This window comes from Anomaloglossus baeobatrachus, chromosome 1, assembly GCF_048569485.1.
Source record: "Anomaloglossus baeobatrachus isolate aAnoBae1 chromosome 1, aAnoBae1.hap1, whole genome shotgun sequence".
Lineage (NCBI taxonomy): Eukaryota > Metazoa > Chordata > Amphibia > Anura > Aromobatidae > Anomaloglossus > Anomaloglossus baeobatrachus.
The window spans coordinates 336,662,802-336,680,895 of record NC_134353.1 but is presented as its reverse complement, the minus strand read 5'-3'; the positions used below and the strand labels follow the sequence as shown (position 1 = coordinate 336,680,895).

The window sequence follows — 18,094 nt, the reverse complement described above, 5'->3', positions numbered from 1 at the left end:
AACATCGCAAGCCGATTGCTGCAATGCCGAACGCGATACATTATCATTGCGAACATTATCGCTACGGCAGCTTCACATGCACTTACCTGCCCTGCGACGTCGCTCTGGCCGGCAAACTGCCTCCTTCCTAAGGGGGCGGTCGTGCGGCGTCACAGTGACGTCACACGGCAGGCGGCCAATGGAAGCAGAGGGGCAGAGATGAGCGGGATGTAAACATCCCGCCCACCTCCTTCCTTCCTCATCGCAGCCGGGACGCAGGTAAGGTGATGTTCCTCGCTCCTGCGGCTTCACACACAGCGATGTGTGCTGCCGCAGGAACAAGGAACAACATCGTAACATCGGTCCTTCCAAAATTATGGAAATGACCGACGCTACACCGATAATACGATTTCGACGCTTTTGCGCTCGTTAATCATATCAAAAATTATTTACTCACTACGATGTCGACAGCGACACCGGATGGGCGTCACTTTCGATTTGACCCCACCGACATCGCACCTGCGATGTCGTAGTGTGCAAAGTACCCCTAAGTGCCAGAAACTTAAATATGATTTTTAAATAAACTGATGTTCAATTGTCACTGTACTGGTCATCAGATGAGCCTAAGCTTATTGTAACAATTTAAAAAAGAAATACATTCAAATGGGTTTTATAGGGATAAGAGTCACACTAAAATTTACTAGAATGTGGATTTTCCTAAGAAAACAAAAAACATACCGTATTTTTCGGACCATAAGACACACTTTTTTCCCCCCAAATGTTGGGGGAAAGTTGGGGGTGCGTCTTATGGTCTGACTGTGGCTGCGGGGAATGTGGGTGCTGCGGTGGAGTGAGTCATCGGGGGCACAAGCAGGCTGTAGCAGCCTGCCGTGACCACGTGGGCCCGCTCATTTAATATGCACGCCCATCCTCCCGCCCATCTCTCAGCGATGAAGTCGGCGCTGACAGGTGGGTGGAGTGATAAGGAATAAACAGCCGGCCGCATGATCACCCCTGGCAACTGCAGCCTGGAGTGATCATGTGTGGCTGTATTCACTGCCCCCAGAACATCATCATCAGTGCGGGGGGCAGTGAATCAGTACACATTACTCACCGTTCCCCTGCAGCACCGCGGTCTCCTGTCTGTGCCGGTCAGCTGACTTGTGACTAGCGGCGCGCACAGCGATGACGTCATCGCTGTGCGCACGTGTCCCCACGCAGCCGCCGGCACAGACCACCGGAGGACATCGCGATGCCGCAGGAGGACGGCTGCATTCAGCATCGCTGCCGCTGACAGACGGTAAGAGGAGCGGTGCTGCAGGGAGTGAGGTGAGGTGAGTATGAACATTTATTTTTTTTATGTGCCACAGGATGCAGCCATACACCAGGATGGTGGGGGTATAAGATCAGGATAGGGGTTTATTATGAGCAGCATGGGGAGTATATGAGCAGGATGAGGGTATATAGCAGGCTGGGGAGTATATGAGCAGCATGGGCAGTATATGAGCAGCATGGGCAGTATATGAGCAGGATGAGGGTATATAGCAGGCTGGGGAGTATATGAGCTGCATGGGGAGTATATAGCAGGATGAGGGTATATAGCAGGCTGGGGAGTATATGAGCTGCATGGAGAGTATATGAGCAGGATGAGGGTATATAGCAGGCTGGGGAGTATATGAGCTGCATGGGGAGTATATGAGCAGGATGAGGGTATATAGCAGCATGGGGAGTATATGAGCAGGCTGGGGAGTATATGATCAGGCTGGGGAGTATATGAGCAGGATAGGGGTATATTATAAGCAGCATGGGGTGTATATAGCAGGCTGGGGAGTATATGAGGAGGATGAGGGTATATAGCAGGCTGGGGAGTATATGAGCAGCATGGGGGGTATATGAGCAGGCTGGGGAGTATATGAGCAGGCTGGGGAGTATATGAGCAGGCTGGGGAGTATATGAGCAGGCTGGGGAGTATATGAGCAGGCTTGGGAGTATATGAGCAGGACATTACCCCATAATAGTGTCAGCAGCAGATCCTCGCCCCATATGTGTGTCATGACCACATTTTCTGCTTAAAATTTTATTTTCCTATTTTCCTCCTCTAAAACCAGGGTGCGTCTTATGGTCAGGTGCGTCTTATAGTCCAAAAAATACGGTACTCTAAGCAAATATTTACTGTCCCATTACACGATATTTGTAGGATCAGCAGACAGTCTAATGATGATGTCATGGGAGAGAAGGTACTTTGGATTTCCGAAGGCCGATCCTTTAATTCTCCAGGGGATAAGCTGATACCAGAGGAGTGGCAGTATCTTTCTTATACCACTGGAATGCACAACCAAATTAAGTGTTTTTATATATGGAGGACTCAGAAGTGATGGCTATCGACTATCATGTGTATGGAGAGGAGGGAGCTTTACTGTTCTAAGCAACAGCTTTTATTTAGAACTAACAAAATCTGGATTATAGTTTGCTTTTTGCAAATGAGAGACATTTTTGGAATTTTAAAAGAGAGTTGAATTTTAGAATAGGAATTCTACAAGATAGAGAAAAAAATCAGCATTCAAAGTCTAAGAACATCCCAAAAACTCTTTGTAAAACAGGTATTTTATTAACATATTTTAAAATCTTATATGCTTTTATTTGGCACATTACATTGAAAGTGGGTATATTTTTTATTTAGAAGTTATTCATTTAGTTGGCAAAGCAGCGCTGAGCCCTTGGATATCCAGTAATCGCTGTATCTTTCTGAAGGTAGAAGCACCGTCACCACAAAATTAGTGGAGTGACCTGACAAAAAAAAATAGGAATAGATAAGAATTAACACTTACTTTCCCGCCTCTATGAAAAAGGCTCAGGAGTAATTTACTAGCGTAAACCCTTCTCTTCTCAACCATAACAATAAATGAGGATTTATGAAGAATAGTATAACACATATGCTAAGGTTACACCAAGACAATTACATTAGGTGTCAATATGATTTTGGCATTACCTGTGGTGGATAGTGTGCCAGCTCTGGCTCCAGTTTTATATAGAGGTGCTTGATATAATGCAGGACTTGGATGATAATTCTGTCGGGGCTCAAAGTGGACAACAGGCAACATTGGGTTCATCTGCCTTGGCAATGCATCTTCTATTACCATGTTTTCATCATCCCAGCGACTGGCATCCATGAACATCCCATGGACCAAAACACCATCTTCAGGAGTAGGTAACTGAAACAGATATATGATTGCAAATTTGTTACTAATTGATTAGTAATTATAGAAATATAATTTATGATGGTCTTAGCATAACTTATAACAAAAATATATCATAATGTACATGTTATTAGAGAATTACATGAAATTATATCAAATTCTAAAACTGAATATGATGAAATTCCTATGAGATTAGGTCTTTGAACTTGAGAAACCTTTGTTTCGCTGAATTTCAAAGTGAATAAGAGATTAAAAACTAATATTCTGTGTAATGTACTATGAAGTAATTTATCATCCCTTTGTTTTTGTCCAGCATTTAGTGTTTTGAAATACATGCAAAAATAAAAACTTTTTAACCAAAGCCACTTTTATTAAAAAAAACCAAAAAAACAAAATATCTAAAGGAAAGATACGTGCCTGAACATACTAAAAAAAATAAAAATTAATAGCTGCATAAGTGAATCTAGTAAAGATATGGTATCATTTCAACGAATTACATACACTTAGGAATAGGAATTACTTTTTTTTATTTCTGAGGACAAGAATGATAATTTTGTATAAACATTTTTTAAATTTTGAAAATTAGAACATTAATAGTAAATAATTCTAATTCATTGTTAGAGATTCTAACTACTCATGGATAAAGGATAATAAGATTATAAATAGAGGATCTTCTGTGTTAACAGCCACATCTATGAATCAATTGTAAAGGTGAAATGTGGTGAATCATATAGAAAATGTAAGTGGTTATTTAAACCAAAATAAAAAAAACAATCATCACTGGCCCTTGATGATGAGCTTATAATTGTAGACAGGCTGCAATCTGTTATATACCAGGGCTGATAGAAATGTGCTTTTCAGAACAGACCATCTGTCACCTAATTTTTCATCCTTTTCTATCATCAATTCACATTTGGAGCAATTTAGCTGTTGTAAAAAAATTGTAAGAAATAGTAATAAACTGTACCTCTTTATCCATGGGCAACTCCTCTCCAAACTTCATGGTTTTAATTGCTTCAATTACAGCCGCTTGGTCTCGATAACATGGGAGGATATTGTAGTGAAAACTAAGTTCATCTATCGGCAAGTTATATTTCCTTGCATGGTTTTGAAGAATCCCTAAAAGAAATAAGTAAATGTTTAAAGACTCCAACTGCAATGCACGTGACTAATAGGGTTTAACAAAATACCCACAAACCCCCAGTTTGAGTAACTACATGCAGGGTAAACAGGAGTAACAATACAACAGAGTTCCCTGGCACTAAGGAGAGAGGTCACCACCTGCACTCACCTGCATCTGAACCCTGCACTCCCTGAGGTCCCTATACCGGATCTTTCAACCCATTGTCGACCACATTCCTAAGCCCTCACTTTCCCTAAACTCACCCTGGCTAGTGAATAGGCCAATGAGATCGCTAGTCTTGCTGCTACAATACAGAAACACAAGGGTAGGAAAACAAACAGGGGGAATAGACAGGAAAAGGAAAAGCACTCCAGGCAACTTCAGTGCAGCTAACACCACCACTGTACTCAACATGACAAACTTCTTCCACAGCAGGTTCCTTCCAAAGTGGACCACATAGAAATGAGGATTCAGTTTCTATTGCAGGCATTAGCTGCTCAGACACGTGATCTTAAATAGTGAAGGAAAGTGAGCGCAAAGAGCTAAACCTGAGATTGAAAACTACAGCCAGCAGCCAGGCAGAAAAAGGTGCTTAGTCTTATAGCACCACTAGCGAGAAGATGTTATTCAAGTAACAGCAGTGGATCTGTCAGCAGTAATGCACTGTGACCTTCTGATACCAGACTCGCCTCAGGACTCCCCCCGGCGGGACACACTAATGACACCAACTAGTCAGTAACAATTTGGATGCTTCATAAATGCCATTTTGATGCAATTTTTGAATCTAAAATCAAGATTGCATGGTAAAAAAAGTATATAATAAAGATTTAACTTTTCTTGTTTTGGCATCAAAACCTGCCTCAGAGTAGTTAAAGATTAGCGGATCGCTTCATGCAACCCCAGTCCATGGTCCAGGTTAGTAGTCTCTGTCCATGGACAGGAGGTGCATACATTTATTTGCCACAGGGATCCCAGACTCATATTAACTGGGCTGGCAGACATAAAATGTATGGCATACAGCATGCAGCGCACAGGTGATGTTTCACCTGTTCGGTAATCATAAGTCAAGCCTGGAATCCCGGAGGGTAAGGAAATTCACAAAGGCTACTGACCTTGACCATGGACAAGGGTCATGTGAAGGGATCCGCTTATATCTAATGAAAGATCCTTTAAAGCAGAGGTCTCAAACACATGGCCCATGGGCTGTATGTGGCCATAGAGGCTGTTTCTTGCGGCCCCCTTGATGATCGTGGCCAGTGCAGAGGCCGCGCTTTATTTCAGATGATTTGCCATCGCTGCGCAGTCAAGCTCTGTGCACAGCTATCGCAGCTACCGGTCAACCAGAGGCCAGTAGCTGAAGCGTATGATGTCACCTGCTTGCATCTGATCAGCGGCGGCTGCCCGTGGAATAGCTGTGCACAGAGCTTGAGTCTGCGCATCGCATCTGAAGTAAAGTGTTGACTGACTGCGGCGCAAGGGGCATGATCACCAAGGGGGTTGCAGGCGCAAGAAGAGGACACAAGGAAATGGAGGATAGCCAGGAAGGGCAGTTATGTATCCTGCAGCCCTCTGGCCCTGTTTTGGGGACCGCAGTGCTCGGGCTGGCAGCTGCACTTTCCTGGCTGCCGGCAGTTAAATCCATGCCTGCACATAGCGTTCTCTGCTGAGCGTGCGTCCAGGGCAAGTTCATCTGTGGGCAAAGGTAGCGTGCCATGTGCTGAGCTCCAGTCCCACTGATGAATAGAGGAGCAGAAGCACCAACATCCTGCTGAGTTGTATGTCCCCCCAAACCCAGTGTTACCTTTATACCCCCAGAACTATGTTTCTCCCAACCCCAGTGCTGCCTGTATACCCCCAGTGCTGCCTGTATATCCCTCAGAACTGTCTGTTCCCCCCCAACCCCAGTGCTGCCTGTATACTCCACAGACCTGTCCGTCCCCCCAACCACAGTGCTGCCTTTATACCCCCCAGAACTGTTTGTCTCCCTCAACCCCAGTGCTGCCTGTATACCTCACCAAAACTGTCTGCCACTACAACCCCAGCACTGCCTGTATACCCTCAGAACTGTGTGTCCCCTGACCCCAGTGTTGTATACACCACCAGAACTGTCTGTCCTCCCAACCCCAGTGCTGTATATCCTCCCAGAACTCTGTTCTCTAACCCCAGTGCAGTATACCCCCAGAACTGTCTGTCGTCCCCCTCCACTCCAGTGCTGTATACCTCCAGAGCTGTATAACCCCAGAGCTGTATGAATGGTGTGTGCGTGTGTGCGTGTGTGTGTGAAGAGTGGCACAATAGGCAAGACTACTACAGGGCATTGCTACAAGAAGCGGACCAGAAAAGGGGACATTAATACAAGAAGAGCACCAACGTTGGCACATTTGTAATAAGGGGACAATGATGGGCACATTTTTACAGGATGGGGACAAGGATGGGGCACATTACTACAAGATGAGGACCAGGATGGGCACATTACTACAAGGAGACCATGATGGGCACATTACTACAAGGAGACCAGGATGAGCACAATTACTACAAGGAGACCAGAATGAGCACAATTACTACAAGGAGACCAGAATGTGCACATTACTACCAGGGGACCAGGATGGCAACATTACTACCAGGGGACAAAGATGGGCACTTTACAACAGGATGGGACACATGATTACAGGATGGGGATCAGGATGGGCAATTACTACAGGATGGGCACATTACTACAGGATGGACACATTACTACAGGATGGGGCATATTACTACAGGATGAGCACATTACTACAGGATGGAGACCAGGGTGGACACATTACTAGAGGATGGGGAACTTTTCTACAAGAAGGGGAACAAGATGGGGTACATTACTAAAAGATCAGGACAAGGGTGGAAAAATTACTACAAGATGTTGGCCAAAATTACTACATGGTGCTAACTGTAATATTATTTACAAGAAGGGGACAAAATGTAAAAAAAAAAGTAATTAAAAAACATGATTTTATTTCACCATTAAAAATGTTTTTTTATATATATATATATATATATATATATATATATATATATATACATATATATATATATATATATATATATATATATATATATATGTATATATATATATATATATAAAACGTGTATGTTTGTTACAATAAACAAGCAAAATCTGTTAAAAAACAGTGATCAAAAGTTGTAAAGAGAAATAAATGGTACCACTAAAAACGTCCCTTGGTCCTGCAAAGAATGTGGCCCCCCAAATTATTTTTTTTTTCTATATGCGACCCATACACCCAGCCGAGTTTGAGACCCCTGCTTTAAAGTTTAATTTAAGTTGATCAGATTTATAGTTTGGAGGGGTAAAAAATTAAATGTTGCTCGCCAAGCATATAGTGTATATAGCTGCTGGAGGTGATTGACAATGGCCTAATTCTATCTCCCTTAAGAAAAAGCAAACTTGCACATTAAGCCAAGTGTGCACGATTATAGTAAAGAATTTAGTGTTTGCCAAACAACTATTTAAAGTGTATGGGAAGGTTTAATTTGTGACCGTAATATAGTAATGTAGACAACAAAGGACAAGCACACCAACAAGGAGTTTGGTTGTCTTGCTTGTTGATAAAAATATGGATGTAATATTTCTATGAACAAATTGTCTATACTAAGAATTTATATTCTAAGGGAAGTCAGAAGGATAGGAGGGTGTTGTGATGTCTTGTGACAGATTGTGACTAGGTAATGAATTTGTGATGTTAGATTTGAGAAACAGATGAAATAAATGAAAAAAGAATAGTAAAGTTATGATAGATTTTGTTCTCTTCAGAATAAAAATCATCTATTCTCATTACAAAACTGTAAATAAATTGATGAATTGGCCAAAATCAAGCTCATATATGCAGAAATAATAGTATTCTTTTGCATATATGCAGAAATAAAGAATAATATAACAGCATGATGTCATCAAAGACTAGCTGAAGAAGCCAGGAGATAGTTAGCAATCTTAGTGAAGGCAGAACTTAAATAGTTGAAGTTAAAATAGTTTGATCAGAACAAAAAAGGAATTAGAAGAGAGATTGTAAAACAGTTCATGCGTCAGTCATTCAAAAAGCAACCAACATCAGTAATGTAAGAGGTTTTTGGCTATTGGCTTTACAGCAATATATGACCAAGGAAAGGAAAGCTGCTAGCACAGAAGCACAGGGAAAACAGATAGGGAAGAACAAAGAACAGGTTGGGAATAAGATGGAATAGGATTAAGAGGTCAGGAGGTGATGTGAGACTAGAAATGAGGGAAAAAAAAGATATTGTTCATTTTACGAGTGAAGCTTAGCAGAATAGATGTCAGTGGAAAGGTATAGATAGGCAGCCAGGGTTGTAGGTGACTAATTTTTGTTGAAACATCGGCAGCGGCTTAGCTGAACTCCTGTAATAAATTACACTGCGGAGCAATTCTTGTGAAGTGTTATTGATATCCAAGAATGTACAAAAGACAATACCCACAATACACTACAGCAGAGCGCGGGCACTGACCCGGCAAGAGATCCGCAGATCTGCTATCTGGGCTGCTAAAACCTGCAAATTTTGGATGTGTTTCATAACCTAATATAACTCAAGATCAATAACTTTCAAGGAAGGATTTAGCATCATTACTTATTATTTTAACTTTAAAATGATGTTTAAAGGTAAAATTAAATAGATACTCATTGTACTTAATGGGTATATTGATTTTAATTAAATTTTCCTACATTACATAACACATGAGCAGGAGAATGATGCTCAGAGAAAACCAAAATAACAACACAAAGGGCAGGAGACGGCTGCCTCAGAACATATTATTCACCTTGAATTCTCATGTAAATTAAAATATAGTTTCTACACATTTATAATGTATGAGTCTCATTATGCTAATAGGATAATTAGGGAATATATGCTTATATGTTCTGTCATCTCATATATATGTGAAAATGTATAATATTCCAAGAATTACAAATAGTATCTGTAGTTGTGGAAATCGTACTATAATATGATATTTACATGTACCAAGTCTAAAGATAGCTAAGGGACGACTTTACTACTTTACTTCTTTTACATACAGTGCTGGTCAAAAGTATTGGCACCCCTGCAATTCTGTCAGATAATACTCAGTTTCTTCTTGAAAATGATTGCAATCACAAATTCTTTGGTATTATTAACTTTATTTATTTTGCTTGCAATGAAAAAACACAAAAGAGAATGAAACAAAAATCAAATCATTGATCATTTCACACAAAACTCCAAAAATGGGCCAGACAAAAGTATTGGCACCCTTAGCCTAATACTTGGATGCACAACCTTTAGCCAAAATAACTGCGAACAAGTGCTTCCGGTAACCATCAATGAGTTTCTTACAATGCTCTCCTGGAATTTTAGACCATTCTTCTTTGGTAAACTGCTCCAGGACCCTGAGATTTGAAGGGTGCCTTCTCCAAACTGCCATTTTGAGATCACTCCACAGGTGTTCTATGGAATTCAGATCTGGACTCATTGCTGGCCACTTTAGTAGTCTCCAGTGCTTTCTCTCAAACCATTTTCTAGTGCTTTTTGAAGTGTGTTTGGGTCACCTATGACCTCTGAGGGAGACCCAGCTTTCTCCCACTGGGCCCTACATTATGCTGCAAAATTTGTTGGTAGTCTTCAGACTTCATAGTGGCATGCACACGGTCAAGCAGTCGAGTGCCAGAGGCAACAAAGCAACCCGAAAAAATCAGGGAACCTTCGCCATGTTTGACTGTAGGGACCGTATTCTTTTCTTTGAATGCCTCTTTTTTTTTCCTGTAAACTCTATGTTGATGGCTTTTCCCAAAAAGCTTTACTTTTGTCTCATCTGACCAGAGAACATTCTTCCAAAACATTTTAGGCTTTCTCAGGTAAGTTTTGGCAAACTCCAGTCTGGCTTTTTTTATGTCTCGGGGTAAGAAGTAGGGTCTTTCTGGGTATCCTACCATACAGTCCCTTTTTCATTCAGATGCCGACGGATAGTACGGGTTGATACTGTTGTACCCTCGGACTGCAGGGCAGCTTGAACTTGTTTGGATGTTAGTCGATGTTCTTTATCCACCATCCACACAATCTTGCGTTGAAATCTCTTGTCAATTTTTCTTTTCCTTCCACATCTAGGGAGGTTAGCCACAGTGCCATGGGCTTTAACCTTCTTGATGACACTGCGCACCGTAGACACAGGAACTTTCAGGTCTTTTGAGATGGACTTGTAGCCTTGAGATTGCTTATGCTTCCTCACAATTTGGATACCCCAGTTCTTTGGTCTTCTTTCTTTTCTCCATGCTCAATGTGGTACACACAAGGACACAGGACGGAGGTTGAGTCAACTTTAATCCATGTCAACTGGCAGCAAGTGTGATTTAGTTATTGCCAACACCTGTTAGGTGCCACAGGTAAGTTACAGGTGCTGTTAATTACCCAAATTAGAGAAGCATCACATGATTTTTCAAACAGTGCCAATACTTTTGTCCACCCCCTTTTTTATGTTTGGTGTGGAATTATATCCAATTTGGCTTTATGACAATTTTTTTTTTCATTGAAGACAAATTAAATGAAGATAATAATACCAAAGAATTTGTGATTGTAATCATTTTCAGGAAGAAACTGAGTATTCTCTGACAGAATTGCAGGGGTGCCATTACTTTTGGCCAGCACTGTAATCACATCTTATTGCAAATTTTGTTTCCTTTAAAGATTTTCATAAATGAGTTTTTCTTGGCAAATCCACTTTATAAGAAAACACAAATACTGTAGATAAAACATAAATGACTATGGAGAATGCACATTTCCCTATAATGCCACATTCATCACCAAGTCATTAAATAAGCAACAAAACTTCCCTTAGTTGCAGAAATTCTCATTTAAAAGGGTTGCCTTAGAAAACAACAGCTTTTCAAGAAGAAGCCAGCTTCTTTTACCGCAGCAATCAACTAACGTTATTGAAGAAAGAAGTAGTTAACCACATACAGTGAGTAAAATAAGTGTTGAACACGTCACCATTTTGCTATGTAAATACATTTCTAAAGGTGCTATTGACATGTACTGTATGAAAAACTATTCTGATAATTTGTTTCACTTGTCTATCTGAAATCTTGCGGGGAGGACTTAGTCGTGGCTGGTTTATGGTGAAATTATGTTCTTTAAACTTCCCAGTTAAGGCCCCAATAGTGCTCACTGAAACTCTCAGTAGTTTAGAAATTATTTTGTAAACAATGTAATCAGTATGTTTTGCAACAATAAGGCTGCAAAGGTCATGAGACAGCTCACTGGTTTAACCCATCATGAGATGTTTCTTGTATGGCACTTTTGTAATGAAACCAATTTTTATAGGCCATCAGTTGAACCAGCTGCTATTATGTTCAATAAGCGACAGGATTGCTTTCGAATTACTCTTAGATTTCAGCTGCTGTCATGCCTTTTATGGCTTTTTACACATCTCTTTCTTCAAATGTTCAATATTTGCTCCCTGTGTCATTGCTCCTCATTACGCATAGGACATCAATGGGTTGATTTATTTGCCTGTGTGGACTGAATGGGTTGTTAACAACATCAGAAATTCATGTCTCTAGCACCTTTAGAAATATATTTACTTTAAAAAATGGTAATGTGTTAAATACATTTTTTCACCTGCTCTATATCCCTGATGTGAAAACTCCATGGAAAATACAGCATTACGAGCTAGACTTACATGCATGGGTCTAAAATCTATTACTTAATGGCTCTGCAGGGGATGGAAAATATATGTTACCGAATATCTTTCAACAATATCTAAACTACCAAAGTCAGCCACACCTATGAGCATAGGTAGGAGACCATGATACACTAGATCAATAAATGTGCGGCAGAATACAAAAATAATTGGATTCCTATAGCTAAAGGAGTCATGAATCCACTAATGTCATAAAAACTATATACTTTATTATAATATAAAACATAGACATCTTCTCAGACCCACTAGAGATAATTTTTGTCCATTTGCTCTCTTGAGGATAACACATCCACAACAGTTTATGGGATAAGTATCGTAGAAAAGATGGAAAGTCTAGATGCCTCCAGTGGGGGCCTTTGGGAAAAAACATCTTTCACGCTGACACAGGCGCCCTTCACACTCTTTGGGATGGTATCACTATATTGATGACTTGCAGATGATTGAGTGGAAAGGAACAGACAAACTGCAGTGCTTCATGTGAGAACTGAATATTAATGACCTTAATATCAAGCTCACGTACAAATATCCCAGATGATGCATTGAATTTCTGAATATTGAACTTATGGTTCAGGAGTATGGCATGACTCACATTGATGTGTACCGTAAAGAGACCTCTGTCAACTCCCTTTAGTATGCGTCTTCTGCTCACACTTTCTCAACCACATGCGCAATTCCAGTTTGGCAATTCTTGAGAATGAGACAGATATGTTCCTCTGATATTGGCTAAAATGATGGATACAGGCCCAGGACTAGTATCACAACAGCAGGACATTGCTCCTAGAAACTAGGAAAATTACTGCTGTAAGAAAGAGGGAAATAGGATAGCAAGAATGGCCAGACAGATGTGGGTGGTGGGGACTCTATAATAAAGCAGACAGAGTCATCTGTCACCGAGACCGTGAATGCCGAACAGTTATCCGCCGATTGCTCAGGTTCGGCATATTGTGGATCAGATAAAAAGATTGCTAGGTGAGGCTGTTGAAAACCCAGTGGTCATGGTGCAGATTTGCACCAGTGACAAAATTGGAGGGCAATAGAAGGTCCTTAAAAATTATTATAGGGAACTAGGATAGAAGCTAAAGTGCAGGACCTCCAAGGTGGTGTTTTCAGCAATACTACCAGTGCCATGAGCCCAGTGGCGTAGAAAAGGGGTGTGGAGGGGGCGGTCCGCCCCAGGCGGCACGTGTCAGGGGGTGGCATTTTGGGGGTAAAAAATAAAAAAATAGAAAGCTTATAGAAAAGGGCCATCCGCAGCTGCATTCCTGAACATCTTTTACCCCTTAACGACCCATGACGTACTGAGTACGTCATGGTGACATGGTACTTAATGACCCATGACGTACCCAGTACGTCATGGCGAAATCGCAGCCCCGGTGGCTGCGATCGGTGTGCAAAAACCTTAGATTCGGGGAGGAGTGGACCTCTGCCTGACCTAAGGAGGGGTGGTGTCTCCCCCCCGGACCTACGGAGGCTGTGATTGGCTGACAAACGCCGCTCAGCCAATCACAGCCACTGTGATGTTTCATCCATTGAAAATGGTTGAATCATTGAAATCCAGCCATGATCAGTGCAGCTATAGCACTAATCATTGGCTGGAGCTGGGTGAACTTTGTTTCACCCTCCCCCAGCTCTAATTGGAGAGATCGGCCTTGTGACCGATCTCTCCAATCACCTTGGATCTGGGGCCGGTGACCTGTAGGTAACCACTCCTCTCAGCTTCACTCCATCCGTGAAAGCTGAGGAGAGTGATCCCTGCAAGTGCCATTTGGTAAGTACCCCTATCCACCGCTGCACCCAATCAGCCCCTGCAGCAGCAGCAGCAGTAATAGTCACCGCCCCCGATCCACTGACGCTACTGCCACCGATCTGCCACCACCCTCCTCCATCTGCTTCCCCCCTCCATCCGCCACCGCTCTCCCCATCAGCCGCTGCCTCCTTCCATCAGCCACCGCTCTCCCCATCACCCGCTGCCCGCCTTCAACCACCACCGCTCTCTCCATCAGCCGCTGCCCGCCTTCATCCACCACCGCTCTCCATCAGCCGCTGCCCCCCTCCATCCGCCACCGCTCTTCCCATCAGCCACTGCCTACCTTCATCTGCCACTGCTCTCTCCATCAGCCGCTGCCCACCTTCATCTGCCACCGCTCTCCCCATCAGTCGCTGCCCCCTACCCGATCTGCTGCCCACTCTCCCACCTCTCACACTCCTGCATCTCCTGCCCCCTACCCCCACCTCTCACCCTCCTCCATCTGCTGCCTCCTCCATCTGCTGTGATCCTGCTGTCTAGATCCATCCTGTAAGGTAGCTATCCCCAATCTCAGCTTCCACCCTCCCTTCCCCCTCTCACCCCTCGCCAACGGAGGGGGGCAGCAAATTTGATGACCACCCCGGGCGGCAAAAGCAATTGCTATGCCACTGCATGAGTCTCACTAGAAAGACAGCAGGAGCTTATGGAAAGAATGAGGTGGCTTAGAAATTGGTGCAAGAAGGAAGGGTTTGGGTTCATGGAGAAGAGGGCTGACTTCTCTGTCGGCTACAAGCTTTACAGTAGGGTTGGGCTGCTCCTCAATGGGGATGGTGTAGCTATGCAGAGGTAAAAAATAGTCAGCTGGATGGAAGAGCTTTTAAACTAGGATCTGGGGAAAGGGAGGGTAGTTGTGTAAAAAAGTAGATAAATAGACAGAGAGCGTGAGACAATAGAGGTCAAGGAGGGTTTTAGGGGGGATTGTACATGCAAGGAAAGTAGGGAGCCGAGGAGTAAGAATGGTGTTAATAGTAGTAAATGTCTGCTAGCAAATGGAAAAAGTCTTGCAAACAAAATGAATGAGTTGGCGATGCTTATGTCATCCAAGGATTATGATGTGGTGGCACTGGTGGGCATTACGGAAAACTGGCTGGATGAGAGCCATGACTGGGTGATAAATGTAGAGCGTTACACTACATTCAGAAAGAACAGGAAAGACAAAAAGGTGGAGGGGTGTGTATATTTATTAAACCTAACTTAAGACATGTGCTCCGTGACAACATTGAGGAGAGCTGCAACAATGTAGAGTCAGTATAAGTAAATATACAAAGGGAGGGCAATAATGGAAAGCTGCTAATTGGAGTGTGCTATAAGCCTCCTAACATAGCTGAACAGGTAGAGGATGAAATGCTGCAGCAAATGAAAAGGGTAGCAAATAATAATAATCAGGTCCTTATTATGGGGGATTTCAACTATCTAGAGATTCAGTTGGACATAGAATCTTCTGGTTGTGCTAAAAGCTGTAAGGTCTTATCTACAATTCAAGACAATTACCTCACTCAGTTGGTAGCTGAATCAACCAGGAGAGATAATTTGCTGGATTTGGTCCTGTCAAATTGGCCAGATAAAATTTCAGATGTACAGGTCCGGGAGCACTTGGGCAATAGCGACCATAATATAGTAAGTTTCAAAGTAATATTCAATAGAACATTTCAAAGGGGAAATGCTAAAACCTGGAATTTTAGGAAAGCTGATTTCAACAAATTTGAGAAGAGATTCATTTTGTAGATTAAGACAATGTCATGATAACTGAGGATACCAGGGGCAAGTTTAAGGATATACTGCTAGAAAGTTGTGGAAAACTTATACCCTCTGGTAACAAAATGTCCAGGAATAAAAAGAAACCATTATGGATAGATAAGACAGTACACAATAAAATATACAAAAACGAAGGGCATTCAAAATCTTGAAGTCTCAGAATACAGAAATAGCATTTCAGGAGTATAAAAATCTCAATAGGAAATGCAAAAAAAAAAAAATCAAGCAAGCAAAATTAGCTACTGAAACAAAAATCGACAAGGACATTAAAATAAATCCCCAAAAAATGTATAAATACAGTTAGGTCCAGAAATATTTGGACAGTGACACAATTTTCGCGAGTTGGGCTCTGCATGCCACCACATTGGATTTGAAATGAAACCTCTACAACAGAATTCAAGTGCAGATTGTAACGTTTAATTTGAAGGTTTGAACAAAAATATCTGATAGAAATTGTAGGAATTGTACACATTTCTTTACAAACATTCCACATTTTAGGAGGTCAAAAGTAATTGGACAAATAAACCAAACCCAAACAAAATATTTTTATTTTCAATATTTTGTTGCAAATCCTTTGGAGGCAATCACTGCCTTAAGTCTGGAACCCATGGACATCACCAAACGCTGGGTTTCCTCCTTCTTAATGCTTTGTCAGGCCTTTACAGCCGCAGCCTTCAGGTCTTGCTTGTTTGTGGGTCTTTCCGTCTTAAGTCTGGATTTGAGCAAGTGAATTGCATGCTCAATTGGGTTAAGATCTGGTGATTGACTTGGCCATTGCAGAATGTTCCACTTTTTTGCACTCATGAACTCCTGGGTAGCTTTGGCTGTATGCTTGGGGTCATTGTCCATCTGTACTATGAAGCGCTGTCCGATCAACTTTGCGGCATTTGGCTGAATCTGGGCTGAAACTATATCCCGGTACACTTCAGAATTCATCCGACTACTCTTGTCTGCTGTTATGTCATCAATAAACACAAGTGACCCAGTGCCATTGAAAGCCATGCATGCCCATGCCATCACGTTGCCTCCACCATGTTTTACAGAGAATGTGGTGTGCCTTGGATCATGTGCCGTTCCCTTTCTTCTCCAAACTTTTTTCTTCCCATCATTCTGGTACAGGTTGATCTTGGTCTCATCTGTCCATAGAATACTTTTCCAGAACTGAGCTGGCTTCATGAGGTGTTTTTCAGCAAATTTAATTCTGGCCTGTCTATTTTTGGAATTGATGAATGGTTTGCATCTAGATGTGAACCCTTTGTATTTACTTTCATGGAGTCTTCTCTTTACTGTTGACTTAGAGACAGATACACCTACTTCACTGAGAGTGTTCTGGACTTCAGTTGATGTTGTGAACAGGTTCTTCTTCACCAAAGAAAGTATGTGGCGATCATCCACCACTGTGTTCATCCGTGGACGCCCAGGCCTTTTTGAGTTCCCAAGCTCACCAGTCAATTCCTTTTTTCTCAGAATGTACCCGACTGTTGATTTTGCTACTCCAAGCATGTCTGCTATCTCTCTGATGGATTTTTTCTTTTTTTCAGCCTCAGGATGTTCTGCTTCACCTCAATTGAGAGTTCCTTAGAAGGCATGTTGTCTGGTCACAGCAACAGCTTCCAAATGCAAAACCACACACCTGTAATCAACCCCAGACCTTTTAACTACTTCATTGATTACAAGTTAATGAGGGAGACGCCTTCAGAGTTAATTGCAGCCCTTAGAGTCCCTTGTCCAATTACTTTTGGTCCCTTGAAAAAGAGGAGGCTATGCATTACAGAGCTATGATTCCTAAACCCTTTCTACGATTTGCATGTGAAAACTCTCATATTGCAGCTGGGAGTGTGCACTTTCAGCCCATATTATATATAAAATTCTATTTCTGAACATGTTTTTGTAAACAGCTAAAATAACAAAACTTGTGTCACTGTCCAAATATTTCTGGACCTAACTGTACATTAATTCCAAAAGAAAAACAAAGGGTGGTTTTGGCCCGTTAAAGGATTATAACAGGATAAATATAGAGGACAAAGAAAAGGACAAAGAAATTCAGACGTTAGAGTCAGTTGAAAGGCAGGCAACTAGATTATTACAAGGGAAGGAAGGTCATTTTTATTATATGGATTGTGACATTGTATTTTTGTGATGTATTTTCTATTGAGCACTTCTGCAGCCGTGTGACTGATAGATTTCCACAATTCACAAATTATTTTTCTCTCTTTTCTATATTCAATTACATATCTTTTATTTTTGCACATGTCACTTTAATTAGGTTGCTGATTGTAATAGGGGTTGCCATACCCTATTGTGCTGATAGGTTTTCCTAACAGACATGGACTCTATCATCTAATGAGCTTCTTTTCTTTTGTAATTTCTCTTTAATCCTTATTCTGCTCTTATGAATTCTCTCTTACTGTGTACATGTCACTTTACACATACATCTATTCATCTATCAATGGCAGGGAATTTTTACCCTCTTACAAGATGGTACCGGTGTGTATGTGTGACGC

The 18,094-nt window shown here is 41.8% G+C and overlaps 1 protein-coding gene across 1 annotated transcript in view; it reads right to left on the bottom strand.

Moving 5' to 3' along the window:
• Positions 1–2,625: 2,625 nt before the first annotated feature.
• The window catches only part of DNAH6 (dynein axonemal heavy chain 6), a 596,499-nt gene continuing 581,030 nt past the window's right edge, over positions 2,626–18,094 (bottom strand). Inside the window, exons 75-77 of the mRNA XM_075352201.1 lie at positions 4,144–4,295; positions 2,969–3,191; positions 2,626–2,766 (exon numbers count right to left, since the gene is read on the bottom strand). Of these exons, the coding sequence (XP_075208316.1) occupies positions 2,663–2,766; positions 2,969–3,191; positions 4,144–4,295 (479 nt within the window). The 3' untranslated portion in view covers positions 2,626–2,662. The remainder of the gene's footprint in view (positions 2,767–2,968; positions 3,192–4,143; positions 4,296–18,094) is intronic.